This window comes from Hyla sarda, chromosome 9 (assembly GCF_029499605.1).
Source record: "Hyla sarda isolate aHylSar1 chromosome 9, aHylSar1.hap1, whole genome shotgun sequence".
Taxonomy (NCBI): Eukaryota; Metazoa; Chordata; class Amphibia; order Anura; family Hylidae; genus Hyla; species Hyla sarda.
Window position 1 is genome coordinate 142318517 of NC_079197.1, and position 22054 is coordinate 142340570.

The 22054-nt window shown below is 44.1% G+C and overlaps 1 protein-coding gene across 9 annotated transcripts in view; it reads right to left on the reverse strand.

Moving 5' to 3' along the window:
• Positions 1 to 22054, reverse strand: part of LOC130290752 (cytochrome P450 2F2-like) — a 104560-nt gene that overhangs the window by 55092 nt on the left and 27414 nt on the right. For all 9 annotated transcript variants that reach the window (XM_056538804.1, XM_056538797.1, XM_056538805.1 and 6 more), the window contains exons 3-4: positions 16518 to 16680; positions 14914 to 15063 (exon numbers count right to left, since the gene is read on the reverse strand). In XM_056538804.1, the coding sequence (XP_056394779.1) occupies positions 14914 to 15063; positions 16518 to 16680 (313 nt within the window). The remainder of the gene's footprint in view (positions 1 to 14913; positions 15064 to 16517; positions 16681 to 22054) is intronic.

The following is a 22054-nucleotide window of genomic DNA, read 5'->3' on the forward strand; positions in this document are numbered from 1 at the left end:
ATTATGGGCGCACTGGCCCTTTAATTTTCAGAGCTCTGGCTCGCGCGCGCCCTAATGGACGGAGACACGAGCGCCGGAGCTGAGACAGAGAGAGCTGCAGGAGCGGGACGTGGTGAGTGACGGGCTGGGATTCTCATGCAGGCGCGTCCCGCGATGCGAATCCCGGCCCCACCTGTGGTCGGGGACAGAGGGACACTGCGCTCATGGCTGGTGCTTGCGGGCGGAGCTCAGTGTGTAACAGTGGGTATAATTGGAATATATTTGTCACGTTAGGCAGGGAATAATGCGGTCCTGAGCTGACCCAGAACTACTTTCCCTGCTTACGTGCGCATCCCCCAAACAGCGGATCCACAACTTGGCACCAGTTCCTGTGCTGGACTAAAGTGCAGGGGCATCAAGTCAAAACAATATCAGGGGGGGGGGGGGGGGGGCTAACTAGTGTCTTATGGACCCCATGGAAAATTCTGTCCAGTACACAGAGATCGCAATCACCAATATTACCAGCATAGAAGTAAGAATATTATCACCATACATATTACCATCATACTGTTACTGACCAAATCCTGCATACCAAGACCAATATAACCAATAATTATCACCATACATATTACCATCATACTGTTACTGACCAAATCCTGCATACCAAGACCAATATTACCAATAATTCAAGTATACAGGGAGGAATATTATCACCATACATATTACCATCATACTGTTACTGACCAAATCCTGTATACTTAGAGCAATAATACCAATAGTACCAATATATATGAAGAAATATTATCACCATACATATTACTTTCTCACTGTTACTGACCAAATTCTGTAACCAATATTGCTAATATGACCAATATACAAGGAGGAATATTATCACCATACATATTACCATCATATTGTTACTGACCAAATCCTGTACTGATACTTATATTACTAATAATACCAGTACAAAGAAAAATGGTCAGCACCTCCAGACAAAATTAAGCACACGTGATCACTGTTGGTTGTGTGTGTTATGAGCAAGAAACAAATAATACTGCCACACCATGATCACAATTACAATTGTGACTGACTAACACCAATTGTGTAGGTATAAAATTCACTATACCGGGGGTACTAAACTACTTTTAGTAGGGGTCCACTTATCCCGGTTTGCCATCCGGTGAAGGTCCGAGCTAAAAGCTAAGACCTAGTTCACACTTAGCAGCCGCAGTGCCATGCAGGAAATAGGTGCTGCCTGTTGTAAAACATTATTTGTTAAGTCACAATCATTCTCCAACTGCCACACACTGTGCCCCTGGTATAATACTGACACACTGCGCCCCTAAATATAATACTACTACATGCTGTGTACCTAAATATAATGCTGTCAAACACCATGCCCCTGATATAATACCTCCATACACCCTGTTTCTGAGTATAATACTGCCATTTAAGCCTTCCCCCCATATAAACTGTGCCATGATGCCTCTCCCCCATATAAACTATGCCACTAGGCCTTCCCCCCCATGTGAACGCTCCAGCTGTTGCAAAACTACAACTCCCATCATGCAGATCGAAGAGCATGATGGGAGCTGTAGTTGTGAAACAACTGTAGAGTTAAAGGTTGGGAAATACCTGTAATACACTTACTTCCAGGGCCAGACTGGGAGCAAAAATAGGTCCAAGCATATTAGACTATGCAAACGATTTTTTTTTTTTGCATCAGTCAACACCCATTAAAATAAAATGAGCTGCATACTCTAAAATCAGCTTGGTTTACGTGGCTCTCCAGCTGTTGCAAAGCTTCAGGCATTTTTGGATTTGTAGTTTTGTAACAGTTGGACAACCACAGATTGGGGTTCAGTGTCACCCATCATTACTGCAAAAATTACAAGTGACTCCAGCTCTGATGGGACAGTCAGGAGAATACACAATTGTATAATGACTCACAGGAGACATCTTCTCTGTTGTCTTTACTTTTCTTTTTCCTCTGGTCTTTATCTTTTTTCAGCTCCATCTTCTCTGCAGAGTCTGACGCCCTCACATCATTGGTTGCTTTGTTAGCAGATCCTCATCCTTTGTATAAAGACAATAATCATTATAACCCTGCCAGACATCATGACCCCTAAAAATTATACTGCCAGATACTGTTTGTCAGAATCCCACCCCTGTACTCCCCCCTAGACCCATTTTCCCCTCCTCCTGCAGACCCCTAAGGACTCCTCCACACTGTGGACATTTAGTTGGCAGAATGTCCGCTTGCTGCAGGCGCCACAGAAGCCATTGGCGATAGGACTGCATGGATGTGCGCCATCTCTATAGATGACAATGCAGTCTGGTGGAATTCTACCAGCAGAATGGATGAACATGTTCGTTCTTTGGGTGTATGTCCATTCTGCTGTGGGAATTCCACTGTGGCGATTCTACAGTACAGCACAAAGCAGCAGAAAACCATTAAAAAAATTTGGACTCTGCTGCAAGCAGATTTCCGCCAAAGGAATTTCCTCAATGTGAATGGGCCCGCTTAATTCTCCTGCAGACTCCTCTGCCCCCCAAGACCCCTGCATTATTTATCTTTACACGTTTCTGTCCCCCCAGACCCCTCTGTCCCCTTCTGCCTTAACACTCCCTACCCGCATCAATCATCCCCCCCAATATCCTTGCATCATTCATTTCCCCCCAAGACCAGACCCCTGCATCATTCATTTCCCCCCCAAGACCAGACCCCTGCAGAATTCATCTCCCCCCACAAGACCCCTGCAGCATTCACCCCCCCCCCAAGACCAGACTCCTGTATCATTCATCTTCCCCCTCCACACAAAGACCCCTGCAGCATTCATCTCCCCACCCCAAGACCCCTGCAGCATTCATCTCCCCCCACCCCAAGACCCCTGCAGAATTCATCTCCCCCAAGACCCCTGCAGCATTCATCTCCCCCCCAAGACCCCTGCAGCATTCATCTCCCCCCAAGACCCCTGCAGCATTCATCTCCCCTCCAAGACCCCTGCAGCATTCATCCCCCCAAAGACCCTTGCAGCATTCATTCCCCCCCCCCTAAGACCCCTGCAGCATTCATCTCCCCCCCAAGACCCCTGCAGCATTCATCACCCCCCCAAGACCCCTGCAGCATGCATCTCCCCCCTAGACCTCTGCAGCATTCATCACCCCCCAAGACCCCTGCAGCATGCATCTCCCCCCAAGACCCCTGCAGCATGCATCTCCCCCCTCAAGACCCCTGCAGCATTCATCTCCCCCCAAGACCCCTGCAGCATTCATCTCCCCCCCAAGACCCCTGCAGCATTCATCTCCCTTTCAAGATCCCTGCATCATTCATCTCCCCCTCCCACCCCGAAACCCCTGCAGCATTCATCCCCCCCAAGACCCCTGCAGCATTCATCTCCCTCAAGACCCCTGCAGCATTCAACTCCCCCACCCAAGACCCCTGCAGCATTCATCTCTCCACAAGACCCATGCAGCATTCATCTCCCCCAAGACCCCTGCAGCATTCAACTCCCCCAGCCAAGACCCCTGCAGCATTCATCTCTCCACAAGACCCCTGCAGCATTCATCTCCCCCCAAGACCCCTGCAACATTCATCACCCCCCTCAAGACCCCTGCAGCATTCATCTCCCCCTCCCCCCCCCAAGACCCCTGCAGCATTCATCTCCCCCCCAAGACCCCTGCAGCATTCATCTCCCCCTCAAGATCCCTGCATCATTCATCTCCCCCTCCCACCCCGAAACCCCTGCAGCATTCATCCCCCCCAAGACCCCTGCAGCATTCATCTCCCCCAAGACCCCTGCAGCATTCAACTCCCCCACCCAAGACCCCTGCAGCATTCATCTCTCCACAAGACCCCTGCAGCATTCATCTCCCCCAAGACCCCTGCAGCATTCAACTCCCCCACCCAAGACCCCTGCAGCATTCATCTCTCCACAAGACCCCTGCAGCATTCATCTCTCCACAAGACCCCTGCAGCATTCATCTCCCCCCAAGACCCCTGCAGCATTCATCACCCCCCCTCAAGACCCCTGCAGCATTCATATCCCCCTCCCACCCCAAGACCCCTGCAGCATTCATCACCCCCCCTCAAGACCCCTGCAGCATTCATATCCCCCTCCCACCCCAAGACCCCTGCAGCATTCATCTCCCACCTCACCCCCACCGCGGATGGCCCGGCCCCGCATACTTACCTGTCCTAACACTGCTTTTCTGTGGCATGTCCCGAGCTGCTCCGCTGCTCTGGTCTCTTCTAGAGCCCCACGCGTTCCGTCACGCAGTGACGGAACGCGTGGGGCTCTTGTACTCCGTCCCCCTTCTTTTTGCATCATTGCACCTCTGCTCCTCTGTCTGGTCGTGGTTTGCCTGTATATTTTTTATATACCTTCTAGCTGTTTACATCTTAGGAATAGTGATATTATTTACAGTCAATTATATATTCTATATACTGATGTGATTGCGGCACTTCTATTGTATACTTACCGTAAGTGTTACAGGCAACATAGACAGGGGTGCAGTGTATTACATACTGCATATTGTATTTCTCTTTTGGTACATAGGGGGACGGATGTGGTGAAAGGGGGGTCATGGCCCCTTTCCCATGTTGTGTCATGCTCCTTGTGAGCAATTTTTTATTGATTTTAAATGTCTCTAGTTTGGATATTGATCTCTATATTTTGTTAATAAAGGATTTATTTCTATACATTTATTTTTGGGTGTGCACTGGTTACAGTAATTCTTGCCTCTTGTTGTTTTATTATCCCTGTACTGTGACATCACTGTGGATAATATCCCTGTACTGTGACATCCCTGTGTGTATTATCCCTGTACTGTGACATCACTGTGTATTATCTCTCTGTACTGTGACATCCCTGTGTGTATTATCCCTGTGCTGTGACATCACTGTGTATATTATCTCTGTACAATGTACAAAATTACATTTCACTATATAAAATCATTCAATCAGAATAAATTAAAATAATGATATACGGATGAGGTAAATATGCGCAACCACGTGCATAGAACCTCCAATATCTATACTATGTACCATTCATACAAATGTTTTATATATGTATGTACAATTAAACAAAAACAAAGGAATGACACCGGCACCACAGTCAATGGTAAGCAGTAATTCAAACAATATCGGACAACTTCGATAAATATTGATGGTCACAGTAAATGGCTGTATGGCTCGTTTTTGAATGACTTCAGGTGGTGCTCACATTCATAAGAGACAGTTGTTTCACGCTGTGTAGCGCTTCATCGGGCTCCAGTGTCTGGAGCTCGATGAAGCTCTACACAGCGTGAAACAATTGTTGCTCCTCCACCTGTCTGTCCACCCCTCGCCTCATGTCCGCACCCCGTTATCCCGCTCCTTGTCATGTGATGTGATCCTTATGTGAGAATAAAACTACCTTTTCAAGAATTCAAACCTGGGTGAGTGCTACATTATATCCAATTTCTATATGGAATATATGTATGTACAATTGTTTTATACACCATTATTCTCAAACAATATATATTTTTTCTTTTTTCTATGCATGAAAAAAGCTCATAAATGCGCATCCTCCCGCATCCTCCGGTTTTTATATATAGCACAAGATAAAAATACAAAAATGCAAAGATAATATCTAAAAAAAAATTAACAATATAAATAAAAATACAAAAATAACATATACATGTAAATATAATAAGGGATGTTGAAAAAATTAGAAAATATGATGATATAAAAAAAATATATAATAATGAATAAATAAAAAATTGTGTAAATTATTTTATTTTTTTAAAGCCTAAACCGCATACATGGGGTTTACAATTCACGTTACACTATTCTTCCACTACAATAGAATTTCTAGATTTAGAAATTAGTAAAACTATAGATAATCAGATTTCCACTCGCACCCACTTCAAACAAGTGGATGTTAATAGTTTTTTGAGTTTCGATTGGTTGATTGTACTTGCAGATCCCATATTGAAACAGGTAATCCCTAAGTCCCCTAATGTTACTTTCAGACGCGCAGGCCCGTAGCTACAGGACAGGCAAACCAAGCAATTGCTTGGGGCCCCGAGCTGGCCCGGGGCCCTGAGCAGAGCCGGTGCTTGCCCGTCCTGTAGCAATGGGGCAATTCCCCTCATCACTATTAATGACATCCCTGTGTCCCGAAAGATGTTTTCGGGACACAGGGATGCCCCCGTTAACTCTCTGCGGCCCCGGGTTAAGTTTAAAAATGCAGGGGCCGCCGGGAGACAGCGCATGCCGGGACGTCACTGACATCCCGTGCGGGTGCGCCCATAGCAATGGAGGCGTAGAAGACCGGAGCATCGAGGAGGAGGAAGACGTGCGCTGGCCAGCTTGGTAAGTGACCAGTGGGATGTAATCTTCGGTGTTCCAACCACCGCTTCTCCGGTCCCGGGAACTAATGCTATGGACGGACCGGAGGAGTCTGTGTTCGGAGCACTGAAGTGGGGCAGTACACTGGCATAAAGCCTCCAGCCATACACTGTATATGGCTGGAGGCTGTATGTCTGTGGGAAACACTGCCAACCTAATGTGGGGGGAACACTGCCAACCTAATGTGGGGGAACACTGCCAGCCTAATGTGGGGGAACACTGCCAGCCTAATGTGGGGGAACACTGCCAACCTAATGTGGGGGGAACACTGCTGCACCTAATGTGGGGGGAACACTGCTGCATCTAATGTGGGGGGAAATCTGCTGCACCTAATGTGGGGAGAACACTGCTGCACCTAATGTGGGGGGAACTCTGCTGCACCTAATGTGGGGGGAACTGCACCTAATGTGGGGGAACATTGCTGTACCTAATGTGGGGGAACTCTGCTGCACCTAATGTGGGGGCAACTCTGCTGCACCTAATGTGGGGGGCAACTCTGCTGCACCTAATGTGGGGGGGAACTCTGCTGCACCTAATGTGGGGGGAACTGCACCTAATGTGGGGGGAACTCTGCTGCACCTAATGTGGGGGGAACTCTGCGGCACCTAATGTGGGGGGAACTGCACCTAATGTGGGGGGAACTCTGCTGCACCTAATGTGGGGGGAATTCTGCGGCACCTAATGTGGGGGGAACTGCACCTAATGTGGGGGGGGGAACTGCTGTACCTAATGTGGGGGGAACTCTGCTGCACCTAATGTGGGGGGAACTCTGCGGCACCTAATGTGGGGGGAACTGCACCTAATGTGGGGGGGGGGAAACTGCTGTACCTAATGTGGGGGGAACTCTGCTGCACCTAATGTGGGGAGAACTCTGCGGCACCTAATGTGGGGGGAACTGCACCTAATGTGGGGGGGGGGAAACTGCTGTACCTAATGTGGGGGGAACTCTGCTGCACCTAATGTGGGGGGAACTCTGCTGCACCTAATGTGGGGGCCTCGTATCGACGTTCACTCACGTCGCACTCCCAGAATTTAAGGGCTGGCGTTACTACGTGGGGCCTCAATGTCTATTTTGCTTGGGGCCCCCAAATTCCTTCAAATGGCCCTGCAGACGCCCAAGGAATTGAAAAAATCTATTGGCCCGAGTAGACTTAAAGGTATAGAGAATAAAATTTTAGAAAATAAGGATTTTTTTTTTTAAATGAAGGATGTGTTGCAGTATGTTCCAGAGCATCAGGATCGAGAGCTTCATGTCATTCCAGACTAAAAAAAAAGTTTCCTATAAAAGATCATGTTGATTGTGGTACACAATTTGCCATTTATTTATTAGCCTGTAGTTGCAATATGCAATATGTGGGTCGTACCATTCAGACGGTGCGATCCCGTATGTGCAAACATAGATTTAATATAAAAAATCAGTTTTTGTTACATAGTGTTTTACGACATTTTTCAGTTGTCCATAAGGGAGATATGAGTTCTCTACAACTTACCATACTTGAAAAAATTCCTGAAAATTATCCCAATAGATACCAACGTCTAATCAATAGAGAATCCTTCTGGATCCATAAATTGGTTACATTGTTCCCTCAAGGATTAAATGAAACCATCGAGAATGTACGTTGATGGACACAATCCTGATGCTCTGTTCACATTATGCGGTTTATGCCTTTTTTACAATTTTTTTTACACGATTTTTTATTTATTCATTATTATATATATTTTTTTATATCATCATATTTTCGCATTTTTTCAACCTCCCTTAGTATATTTACAAGTATATGTTATTTTTGTATTCATATATATATTGTTTCTTTTTTTAGATATTATCTTTGCATTTTTGTATTTATATCTTATGCTACATATAAATACTGGTGGATGCGGGAGGATGCGGCGAACGCGAACAAGCTATGTTCGCCGGGAACTATTCGCCGGCGAACTATTCGGGACCTCACTATGAATGGTACATAGAATAGATATTGGAGGTTCTATGCGCGTGGATGCACATATTTACCGCATTCGTATATCATTATTTTAATTTATTCTGATTGAATGATGTTATATATTGAAATGTAATTTTGCACATTTTATATTTTATATGTATATTCCTTGCATATAAAAACTTTTAAATGCATGTTCTAATATTATGTAATTTTTAATATGCATTGATTTGTTTGTATTCTTATGAATTGTTAAAAGTTGAATGAAGTCCAGGGAAGGGTTAATCCTTTCCTGTATATAAAGACCACCCTTTACTCTGTTTGTCATGCCTGATGAAGCCGCGCAAGCGTGGTGAAATGCGTTGCATTATTTTAAAATAAATTCTTCTCCTACCTACTTGACGTGTCTACTCCTCGTCAGCGCCGCTGAAACCCATTACTCCTGGAAGTCCTCCCTTGGTATCGTTCCCCTGGCTGGGAAGGCTGCAGACTGGGCCCTTACTCACTCACGCTGACCATTGTTGTGTGTAAGCTCACACAACCACCTCTGATAAGTGTTAATCCAACATTTGTTTTGTGGACCCTAGACCGGCAGTTTTACGCTATGGAGCGCTCTTCCTTTCCTTTTAAATCCCTGTACCATGACATCGCTGTGTACTATCCCAGTACTGTGACATCACTGTGTGTATTATCCCTGTACTGTGACATCACTGTGTGTACTATCCCTGTACTGTGACATCACTGTGTATTATCCCTGTACTGTGACATCACTGTGTGTATTATCCCTGTACTGTGACATCACTGTGTATTATCCCTGTACTGTGACATCACTGTGTGTATTATCCCTGTACTGTGACATCACTGTGTATTATCCCTGTACTGTGACATCACTGTGTGTACTATCCCTGTACTGTGACATCACTGTGTGTATTATCCCTGTACTGTGACATCACTGTGTATTATCCCTGTACTGTGACATCACTGTGTGTATTATCCCTGTACTGTGATATCACTGTGTGTACTATCCCTGTACTGTGACATCACTGTGTGTATTATCCCTGTACTGTGATATCACTGTGTATTATCCCTGTACTGTGACATCACTGTGTATTATCCCTGTACTGTGACATCACTTTGTGTATTATCCCTATACTGTGACATCACTGTGTATTAACCCTGTACTGTGACATCACTGTGTGTATTATCCCTGTACTGGGACATCACTGTGTGTATTATCCCTGTACTGTGACATCACTGTGTGTATTATTCCTGTACTGTGACATCATTGCATATATTAACTATGTACCATGATGTCACTGTACATATTTACCTTGTACTGTGAGTGACAATACAGGGTTAATATGCACAATGACGTCACAGTTCAGAGTTAACATATACAGAGACATCACAGCACAGGGATATTATACACAGTGATGTCTCTGTACAGGGATAATATACAGTTTTGTCAATACAGGGTTAATAAACGCAGTGATGTCACCATCCCGGAATAATATACAGTGATGTCACCACACAAGGATAATATACTGTGATTGTCACTACAGGGTTATTATACACAGCGACGTCAAATTATAGTTTGAAGAGCACAGTGATATCATGTAGTGTGAGTAGTAGTACAGTAGTATGGCTAGGATTTATATACAGTTGAGCGTTAGGCTCAGAATTTGTGCTAGGGTCCCTTCCTAAATGAGGCCACCTCCCCGTGGTGGATGGGGGACACGTTTTGATCAAAAAGTGCGCTAAGAGCCTAAATTTTTTGACCAATGTGTGCTGCTGCAATCCTCTTTTTTTGTATACTCTACATATATATATATATATATATATATATATATATATATATATATATATATATATGCCCTAGCTCTACTACTGTATTACTACCCTACCACTCACATCACTATTTATGAGCAGAAATATTACTGTTCGGTGGCAGCAATGCAAGCTGTCTGTTTCTAGGGCCAACTTGAGTGTACTACTACCCTACCACTCGTGCATGCCAGTGATGGTGCTGTATCTCTATGTCAAGTGTTCGGCGGGAGCAGTAGAGGGCTCAGAAGGGAAGGAGCGACAATGGGATTTTGGACAGTGAGTTTTTCTGAAATGGTTTTTGGTAGCATGTCACATTTAGGAAGCCCCTATGATGCAAGAACAGCAGAAAACCCCCACAAGGCATACCATTTTTGGAACTACACCCCTCAAGGCACATAAAAAGGGGTCCAGTGAGCCCCACAGGTGTTTGACGACTTTTCGTTAAAGTCAGTTGTGTAAATAAAATAAAATAAAATAAAATTTCACTAAAGTGCAGTTTTTTCCCCAAATTTACCATTTTTACAAAGGGTAATGGGAGAAAATGTCCCCCAAAATTTGTAACCCCATCTCTTCTGATGGAAGCACCCTATGTGTGGATATAACATGCACTGCGGGCGAACTACAATGCTCAGAAGAGAAGGAGTAACATTTGGCTTTTGGAAAGCAAATTTAGCTGAAATGGTTTTTGGGGGGCATGTCTCATTTAGGAAGCCCCTATGGTGCCAGAACAGTAAAAAAAAAAAAAAACACATGGCATACTATTTTGCAAACTACACCCCTCAAGGAACGTAACGAGGGGTACAGTGAGCTTTAACACCTCACAGATGTCTAACGACTTTTGTTAAAGTTGGATGTGTAAATGAAAAACAAAATTTCACTAAAATGCTGGTTTTTCCCAAAATTTTACATTTTTACAAGGGGTAATAGGAGAATATGACCCCCAAAATTTGTAACCCCATTTCTTCTGAGTATGGAAATACCCCATGTGTGGACGTCAAGTGCTCTGCTGGCGCACTACAATGCTCAGAAGAGAAGGAGCGCCATTGAGCTTTTGGAAAGAGAATTTGTTTGGATTGGAAGTAGGGGGCCATGTGCATTTACAAAGCCCCCCGTGGTGCCAGAACAGTGGAACCCCCCCCCACATGTGACCCCATTTTGGAAACTACACCCCTCACAGAATTTAATAAGGGGTGCAGAGACAAAAAAAGGACATGATCACACATCCACAATATGCACAAATGATCTAACGCTTCTCAGCAATACATATAGAACAAACAGGTCGTTTGTGTACTTTATGATCATAAAGTGCATGAAGCCCGCCAGTCTCGTCACGGCCACCTGGATGTGGCGGGTCCCTAACGTCCCTAGCATAAAATGGCGTGGCACCACGCGACGACTGCCACCGCCACGACACCAGTGCCCACGGGAGGGGAGTGACCCACTGGCCGAGCAGCCCCAAATGTCACTCGAACCAGCCCACGGGACGCCCCCCCCCCCATGCAGACACGGCGCCACGGTGGGAGCAGCCGCCACGCAGCACCACGTCAGTGTGAACAGGATGCAAAAGTTCACCTACCATGTGCCTCCAGCCATGTGGCACCATGTCTGCGTGAGGGGGGGCGTCCCGTGGGCTGGTTCGAAAGGCATTTGGGGCTGCTCGGCCAGTGGGTCGTTCCCCTCCCGTGGGCACTGGTGTCGTGGCGGTGGTGGTCGCCTCGTGGTGCCACGCCATTTTATGCTAGGGATGTTAGGGACCTGCCACATCCAGGTGGCCGTGACGAGGCTGGTGGGCTTCATGCACTTTATGATCATAAAGTACAGAAACGACCTGTTTGTTCTATATATATTGCTGAGAAGCGTTAGATCATTTGTGCATTTTGTGGATGTGCGACCATGTCTTTTTTTTGTCTCTGTATCAGCATTAATAAGGGGTGCAGTGAGTATTTACACCCCACTGGCGTTTGACAGATCTTTGGAACGGTGGGCTGTGCAGATGAAAAATTACATTTTTCATTTTCACGGACCACTGTTCCAAAAATTTGTCAGACACCTGTGGAGCCTAAATGCTCAATGCACCCATTGTTACATTACATGAGGAGTGTAGTTTCCAAAATGGGGTCACATGTGGGGGGGGGTCCATTGTTCTGGCACTATGGGGCTTTGTAAACACACGTGGCCTTCAATTCTGGACAAATTTTCTCTCCAAAATCCCAATGGCGCTCCTTCTCTTCTGAGCATTGTAGTTCGCCAGTAGAGCACTTTACATCCACATATAGGTAATGTTCTTACTCAGAAGAAATGGGGTTACAAACTTTGGGGGGCTTTTTTCCAAATTTTCCTTGTGAAAGTGGAAAATTTAGGGTAACACCAGCATTTTAGTGAGAATTTTTTTTCATTTTCCCATCCAACTTTAATAAAAATTCATCAAACACCTGTGGGGTGTAAAGGCTCACTATACCCCATGTTACGTTCCGTGAGGGGTGCAGTTTCAAAAATGGGGTCACAGGTGGTTCCTTGAAATACGACAGGGCACCGAAGAGAGAGAGCACCATGCTCATTTGAGGACTAAATTGGGGATTGCATAGGGGCTGTCCGGAAATGCTGGGAGTTGTTGTTTTGCAACAGCTGGAGGCTCCGTTTTGGAAACCCTGCCGTGCAATACGTGTTTCATCTTTATTGGGGGGGGGGGGATGGTGTAAGGGGGTGTATATGTAGTGTTTTACCCTTTATTATATGTTAGTGTAGTGTAGTGTTTTTAGGTACATTCACACGGGCGTAGGTTTACAGTGAGTTTTCCGCTAGGAGTTTGCGCTGCAGCGAAAAATTTGCCGCAGCTCAAACTTGAATCAGGAAACTCACTGGAAACCCGTCCGTGTGAATGTACCCTGTACATTCACATGGGGGGGGGGGCACACCTCCAGCTGTTTAAAAAATACAACTCCCAGCATGTGCTGCCAGACCGTGCATGCTGGGAGTTGCAATTTGCAACAGCTGGAGGCACACTGTTTGGAAAACTTTCAGTTATGTTCTGTTACCTAATTCAGTATTTTCCAACCAGTGTGCCTCCAGCTGTTGCAAAATTACAAATCCCAGCATGTACTGATCGCCGAAGGGCATACTGGGAGATGTAGGTACGCAGCTACAACTCCCAGCATGCCGAGACAGCTGTTTGGGCATGCTGGGATTTGCAGTTTTGCAACATATGGAGGGCTACAGTTTAGAGACCACTGCACAGTGATCTCCAAACTGTAGCCCTCCAGCTGTTGCAAAACTACAAATCATAGTATGCCCACACAGCAAACTGCTGTCTGGGCATGCTGGGAGTTGTAGTTTTGCAACATCTGGAGGGCTAGAGTTTAGAAACCACTGTATAGTTGTCTCAAACTGTAGCCCTGCAGATGTTACTAGGCAACTCACCGGCTTCCATAGGAACCAGGGAGCCGCATCGCCGCCCTCTTCTGCCGCCGATCGCCGCCCCCGCTGCCGCTGCCGATGGGGAAGTGGACTTTGGCGCCGGTCCTCGTCGGTTTCCCTGTTCTGCCCGGCCTATTGTGGGTGGGCAGAATGGGGAAACCGAAAGTTAACCCCGCTGCCCCCCGATCTGCTATTGGTCGTTGCTTCTGGATGACCAATAGCAGGGATAGGAGGGGTGACATACCTGTACGCCCTTGGTCCCTAAGTGGCTAATGTGGCAGAGGGGGAGCAGCCACTGTGAGCGCTGTTAATGTCAAACCTGCAGTGGTCGGGGCCAGAGTGAGGCCCCCATCAGTGCGAGGCCTTAGGCGGCGGCCTTGGTGGCCTTATGCTAGAGCCGCCTCTGCATACCATGGTGCAACATAAACAGGTCTGAATACAAGTCAAGATTCAGATTAAGGTTACAGATAGAAAGTAAACAGGATTAAACCGTTCATAGTACAGACTGATAACATGACACACAGGACTAAGCTTAAACTAGTAAAATAGGTAAAAACTAGTAAAACAGAGCCATAATGCTGAGGAAGAATCAAATACCACATCTCAGCTGCTGATTGGCCCAGGCCTGCAACTCCTCACTGACAAGAGCACAACATGCCAGACCTGGCCAGGTGCGATTGTTACAATAAGTCTTTGTATAGAAACGATAATGCAATTTTTTTTTATTTACTTCAATTGTATCTGGCAAGACCTTGCATGGTACGCTCTGGTCCCATACTGTGTACCGTAATAATCCTTTGGAGCAGCTGCAACTCTCCATGGAGCAACTGAATATGTTTTGACAGTATTCTCAACTGTGTAAATTTTTAATCATTTTTATAGGATAAAGTATCATTTTTATAGATTAATGCACTATTAAAGGGATTATCCAGGAATAAAGAAACAGAACTAATATCTTTCAAAAACAGCTCCACATCTGTCCCCAGGTCGTGTGTGGTATTACAACTTGACTAAATTCACTTCAATGGAAATGAGTTGCAGAACCACACCAAACCTAGAGACAGACGGGGAGCGGTTTTTGAAAGAAATCAGCTCTGTTTTTCTATTCCTGGATAAACCCTTTAACTATAATGTGCATGGTTCACACAAAATCCATTCATGCTTTTACTGTATAAGGATAACCTTGAGGAGTCAGCCTTTCTTATATTCAGTGTATATTATATTATAATACATGGCTTCTACACTGGGCTACCGAAGTGGTGGAAAGCCACCAAATAAATGTCTTATGTGGAAGCCCACTAAATACCTAAGGCCAGAGGAAACAGGTACATAAGACATATTTAAAAAGCTATTAAACATTACCATTTGATTTTCTCAGTACATCAGTCAGGCACATGGCTTCCTCTCGTATCCTCTCCTCAAAGCTGCGTTTTCCAACTCCAAGACTCCCCAGTGTTAGCATCGCAAAACGTCTCAGCTCCTTCCATTTTTCACCACTACTAAATGCAAAGTCTGTGCAATATAATAAAACAGTTACTTCTATAAGAAAGCAAATCCGTTCTATTATAAGTTATAAGAAAGTCAGCAAGAATATTTTTATAATACTTAGGCTCCATTCACACATCAGAATTTCACACTGATTTTAGCATGTAATCCGTATGTTTTATGTGGCAAAAGGTGTAGAAAAGCCCCATCCCATTACCTTTAATGGAAATCTGCACTGTGGTTTATACGGCAAGTCAATAATATCATGAAAAGTACAAATCATTTTTTTACACCAATTTTCTTTTAGTCAATGGAACGTCATAAAACACCTTTCAATTTTTGTCCACACACTTAATATGTGTCCAAAACTAGGACATTTATGTGGGAATCTTCAGCTTTTTTGTGGACAAAAAAATGTAACAGTAATAAAACAATTATTTGTCTGACAACCAATGGTAATCCCTCCAACCAACTTTCCCCACCACACATAGGGGGAGATTGATCAAAACCTGTTAAGAGGAAAAATTACTGAGTTGTCCATAGCAACCAATCAGATCGCTGCTTTCATTTTGGAAAAGGCCTCTGTAAAATGAAAGAAGTGATCTGATTGGTTGCTATGGGCAACTCAGCAACTTTTCCTCTGGACAGGTTTTGATAAATATCCTCCATAGAGTTGTTATGGCTTTGGAGGACCCACCAAACCTGTGCATGAGATGGGATGATTTGAATGAAGACTGTGTACTACTACTATTCTCCTGTGGGTGCGCTGCAGCTAAATCAACAATGGCAGTGGGACATCCTGAGATTAGCTTACATTTGGAGCCTTCTTAAAAAAAGGGATTACTTAAAGTGGACAATCCTTTTAAATACAGACCACTGATCTAGGTTATTTCACTACTTGTTTAATTCCCCTGAAACGTTAAAGGGGTACTCCCCTGAAAACATTTTTTTTTAAATCAACTGGTGTCATAAAGTTAAACAGATTTGTAAATTACTTCTATTTAAAAATCTTAATCCTTCCAGTACTTATCAGCTGCTATATGCTCCACAGGAAGTTATTTTCGAACTTCCTTTCTGTCTGACCACAGTGCTCTCTGCTGACACCTATGTCCATTTTAGGAACTGTCCAGAGTAGGAGCAAATCTCCATAGCAAACCTCTCCTGCTCTGGACAGTTCCTGACATGGACAGATGTGTCAGCAGAGAACACTGTGGTCAGACAGAAAGGAAGTTCAAAAAGAAAAGAACTTCCTCTGTAGTATACAGCAGCTGATAAGCACTGGAACGATTAAGATTTTTAAATTGAAGTAATTTACAAATCTCTTTCTGGCACCAGGTGACTTAATTTTTTTTTATTTTTGCAGGGGAGTACCCCTTTAAAGGAAGTAGTGGTCAACCATTCATCAGGTGAAATGAAATAAAGAGCTGAGAACTAATACTCCAGGATCAAAGAAAAATAATTATACCGGACTCAGTACTCACCATCTCCTTTGGTAAAGTCAAAGAAGGAAGGAAAATAGGCTCGACCACTGAACTCTTCTGCTTTATCAATTAACGTATCTTTGATGGTTTTATAATTGCATAGCACAATAACCGGTTGGCTCCCTTCATATACGGTATATATGTCACCATACTTTTTTGATAACTAGGAGAGAAAATGGAAAATTAATCCGGCCTGCCAAGTTATGATCTGATTGGAGAAATCCACTGACAAGCTCCATCATGTTGACTACTATAACAATATAGCATTCCTTATGACTTTTTATAGCTATGAACATATACCCTCATTATTAATACATTTCAGTTCTTTCTGGGTTACCTCACCCTCAAGTTTCACAACCAGTCATACTTTTTCCTACTGGAGGATCGACCCAATGGTCTGAGTTATGCTTTAAATCTGACATCTAATGAGAACATTGTTTTAGTCTTCTGCAGGGTATTGGCCAGAGTCTTATAACCTCACTACTGATATGCATTATTTTAGTGATCCACACATTACTAGAGGCTTAAAGGGGTATTCTGTGTCCCTAGACATCTTATCCCTTCCACTAGGACCACCTGTGCAGCACCCGCATTTTAAACAGTATGTTTAGAACGCTGGGTTCCCGTGGCAGAAGACACAATGTCATGTCACGCCCCCTCGTGATGTGACCCCGCGCCCCCTCCATTCATGTCTATGGGAGGAAGCCTGACGGCTGTAACCCCCCCTCCCACAAACATGAATGGAGGGGGTGTGGTGTGATGTCATGAGGGGGCGTGATGTGACGTCATGTCTACCGCCACAGGAACCCAGCGTTCTAAACATACTGTTTAGAATGCCAGGTACTGCACAGAGATCATGGGGTCCCAGTGGGACCCCCACAATCAGACATCTTATTCCCTATCCTTTGCATAGGGAATAAGATGTCTATGGGCGAGAATTTTTTTTTGTGGGGTGAAATTAAGAAAAAAAACGCAACTTTTTGCAAATTTTAGGGCTTCCGCTTCTACACAATACACTTTTCTGTAAAAATGACACATTATCTTTATTCTGTAGGTCCATACGGTTATAGGGATACCCAATTTATGTATGTTTTATTTATTTTACTACTTTAAAAAAATGATAACTACATGCACAAAAATTTTTATGTTTAAAAATGTAATCTTCTGACCCCTATAGCTTTTATATTTTTGTGCGTATGGGGCTATATGAGGGCTTATTTTTTGCATGGTTTTTATCGCAACAGTTTTTACCGGTACCATTTTTGTTTTGATACGACTTTTTGATCGATTTTTATTAATATTTTTATGGAATATAAAGTGACCAAAAATTCACTATTTTGGACTTTGGTATTTTTTTACGTGTATGCCATCGACCGTGCGGTTTGGCTAACCTTATATATTAATAGTTCGGACATTTACACACGGCGGCACCACATATGATTTTTTTTTTATTACATAATTTTATTTAAAAAATAGGAAAAGGGGGGTGATTTCAACTTTTATTAGGGGGGGGGGGGGGGCGCTTATTCACATGTATTCTCTTTTTTTTTTTTTACCACTTTTTACTTTTTTTTTAGCCCACTTAGGAAGCTATACTATGCAATCTTCTGATTGCATACCCTGTTCAATGCTATGCCATAGCATTTCATTGATCAGTGTTACCGGCGCTCTGCTGCGCAGGCATGGAGCAGTGGATCGCCGATCGGATGATGAGGAGGCAGGTGAGGACCCTCCTGTCCAGTAAGCTGATCGGGACATCACGATTCTGTCGCGATAGTTTCACTTTCAGTTTAGACGCCGCAATCAACTTTGATTGTGGCATCTAAAGGGTTAATGCCGGCGATTGGCCCGAACGGCGGTGCCCAGCATTAGCCGTGGGTCCTGGTTGCCCGTAGCAACCAGGACCCATGGGGTTTAACCCGTTCTCCGCTTGTGAGAACGGTTTAAACCCTGTTAGCGGGACACAGGACGTGCAGGTACGCCCTGAGTCCTTAAGGACTCGGGAACGGCGGCATATCCGTATGCCCTGCGTCCTTAAGGGGTTTAGCAGAGCACCGTTTTCAAGCAATATGGGGAAGAAAAAAGGATCTCTCTGCTGCTGAAAAGAGAAAAATAGTTCAATGCCTTGGACGAGGTATGAAAACATTAGATATTTCACGAAATCTTAAGCTTGATCATCGCACTATTAAGAGATTTGTGGCTGATTCAGAGCACAGACGGGTTTGTGCAGATAAATGCACATTGAGGAAGATTTCTGCCAGATCCATGCATCGGATAAAGAGAGCAGCTGCTAAAATACCATTATATAGCAGCACACAGATATTTGAAGCTGCTGGTGCCTCTGGAGTCCCACAGACATCAAGGTGTCGAGTCCTCCAGTGTCTTGCAACTTTGCATAAACTTTCTATTCAGCCACCACTAACCAATGCTCACAAGCAGAAACGGCTGCATTGGGCAGAAACATTTTCAAACAGTCCTGTTCCCTGATGAGTGCAGTGCAACCCTGGATGGTCCAGATGGATGGCGTAGTGGATGGTTGGTGGACAGACACCCTGTTCCAACAAGGCTGCAACATCAGCAAGGCAGTGGTGGAGTCTTGTTTTTGGCCGGAATCATGGGAAGAGAGCTGGTCGGCCCCTTTAGGGTCCCCGAAAGTGTAAAGATGACCTCTGCAAAGTATGTGGAGTTTCTGACTGACCACTTTCTTCCCTGGTACAGAAGGAATAACTATGCTTTCCGTAATAAAGTCATCTTCATGCGTGACAATGCACCATCTCATTCTGCAAAGAATACCTCTGTATCAATGGCTGCTATAGGGATAAAAAGAGAGAAAATCATGGTGTGACCTCCATCCTTCCCTGACCTCAATCCTATTGAGAACTTTTGGAGCATCCTCAAGCAAAAGATCTATGAGGGTGGGAGGCAGTTTACATCCAAACAGCAGCTCTGGGAGGCTACATCTTGCAAACAAATTCAAGCAGAAACTGTCCAAAAACTCACAAGTTCAATAGATGCAAGACTTGTGAAGCTCCACAAGACTTGTGGGGTCCTATGTTAAAATGTAACGTGACATGTTAAAATGTTTAACCCCTTGGGGACGAAGCCCATTTTGACCTTAAAGGGGTATTCCAGGCAAAAACATCTTATCCCCTATCGTAAGAATAGGGGATAAGATGTCTGATCGCGGGGGCCCGCCGCTGGGACCCCCCGCAATCTCCTTGTAGCATCCCACATTCTATGCATAGCTGCGTCTGGAGTTTAAGAAACCGCCGGGCTTTCGAGACGGGGTCGTCACGTCATGCCACGCCCCTCCATTCATGTCTATGGGAGGCGGCATTGCGGCCGTTACGCCCCCTCCCATAGAAATGAATGGAGGGGCGGGCGTGGCATGACATCACATCCCCATCTCGGGAAGCCCGGCGGTTTCCAAAACTGCAGACGCAGCTACGCATAGAATGCGGGCTGCTGCAAGGAGATCCCCCGCGATCAGACATCTTATCCCCTATTCTTTTGATAGGAGATAAGATTTTTTTTGCCCAGAATACCCGATGAGGCCAATTTTCATTTTTGCACTTTCATTTTTTTCCTCCCCCTCTTCTAAAAATCACAACACTTTAAATTTTCCACCTACAGACCCATATAAGGACTTGTTTTTTGCGTCACCAATTGTACTTTGTACTGACATGACTTATTTTCTAACATACCGTAATCTGTGGCAAAACAAAAAAATTTTTTATTTGTGGGTTGAAATGAAATAAAAATTATAACTACATGCACCAATTCTGACCCCTATAACTTTTTTATTTTTCTGCATACGGGGCAATATGAGGACTCATTTTTTATGGTGTGGTCTGTAGTTTATATCGGTACCATTTTTGTTTTGTTGGGACTTACTGATAGCTTTTTACACTTTTTTATGGTATATGAAGTGACCAAAAATGTACAATTTTGGACTTTGATATTTTTTTAAGTGTATGCCATCGACCTTGCTGTTTAACTACCATTATATTTTAATAGTTTGTACACATACAGTGGTACCTCATATGATTATGTGTATTTTATTTTTCATTTAAAAAATGGGAAAGGGGGGAGACAAACTTTTATTAGGAAGGGGTTAATTAACTTTTATAAACTTTTTTTTAACACATTTTTTTTTATAGCCCCATAGGGGCTATACCATGCAAACTTTTGATTGCATATACTGAACAATGCTATTCCAATCAATGCTAAACTTACTGTGCATAATAAATTGAAACAGTGCATTGCAGGGGCATTGCTAGGGGGGGAGCTAACGGGGCTGTAGCCCCAGGGTCTCAGGCCCATACCCCCGGGTCTCTGGCTACCGCTGTTTTTATTGGTTCTGGAAGGTGACATAATGCTCCTGGTGCCTGTCAGCCCCGCTGTTCTCCCGCCCTCCGTGCATAGCCACGGTCTCAGAAGATTTCAGCCTTTCAGACTCAACTAGCGGAGAGCGGGAGAACAGCATCAACTTGCGGCAGAGAGACTTTACTCGTTGCAGCATACATTGCAGCATATTTGCAGCATATTTGCAGCATACGTTGCAGCATATTTTTTTAACCCTAAGGGGTTAAAAAAATATGCATGATGTTCCCCCTTTATTTTCTAACCATCCAGGTAGAAAAAAACTACATTTTAAAAGTATATAACCCTTCTCCCCAATAAAAATAAAATTCTGATGCATAAATGTCTGATCTTTGAAAATATATTGTTTATTATCCCACGCGGTGAATGGAGTAAACTTAAAAGAATTCCAAACGCCAAGATTGATGATTTATGATCACATTACATCAACCATTGCTCTTAGAGGTATTCCTAAAATGTAAAATAATCCTCTAGAAACATGATAAAGGATAGCTAGGACACCCACCGATCACCAGAATGGAGGAGTAATGTCCCTTATAATGCTTCATGCATTCTCTTAGGGGCACATCTGAGGGTGTGGTTAGGGCGTGTCTGAGGGTGTGACAAGGGTGTGGCTGGGCTATAGGCTCTATCCCTGGGTCTTTTGGAGACCTAGCAACGCCCTTGGTGCATTATAAGTTTTTATGTTTAAAAAAAAAATACTGTTATCATTAGGAGGTTTGTTGAATAAAATTAGAATTTTACTCGTAATAGTTGATAACATGAGAATTATGATGACTGTTATTTACATCTATTCATTATATAATTTACATTATTTAGGTAAATGAGAAACATATAATTTGCATAATAATTTGTATGTGCTTGCTGTGTTACCGATTGTAGCCCCTTGTTTTTCTTCAGCAAATGCCATTCTTCAATTGTTTGTTCTAGTTTGGTTATGCAATTTCTTGGATCCATGATTGGGATCCTTGCCAAGATATTTCCAGCTTCTTGTAACAGCTGATGACTGATGGTTTGTTTTAGTTGAAGATGGTGGTGTAAAAACAAATAAAGAGCCGGACATAAGGATGGCAACTTGCTGCCGATTATATCAGTTACAGATGAACCAAGGAGGTACACTTCAGTTTTAGATCTAGTTGCTGCTGCCTCTATAT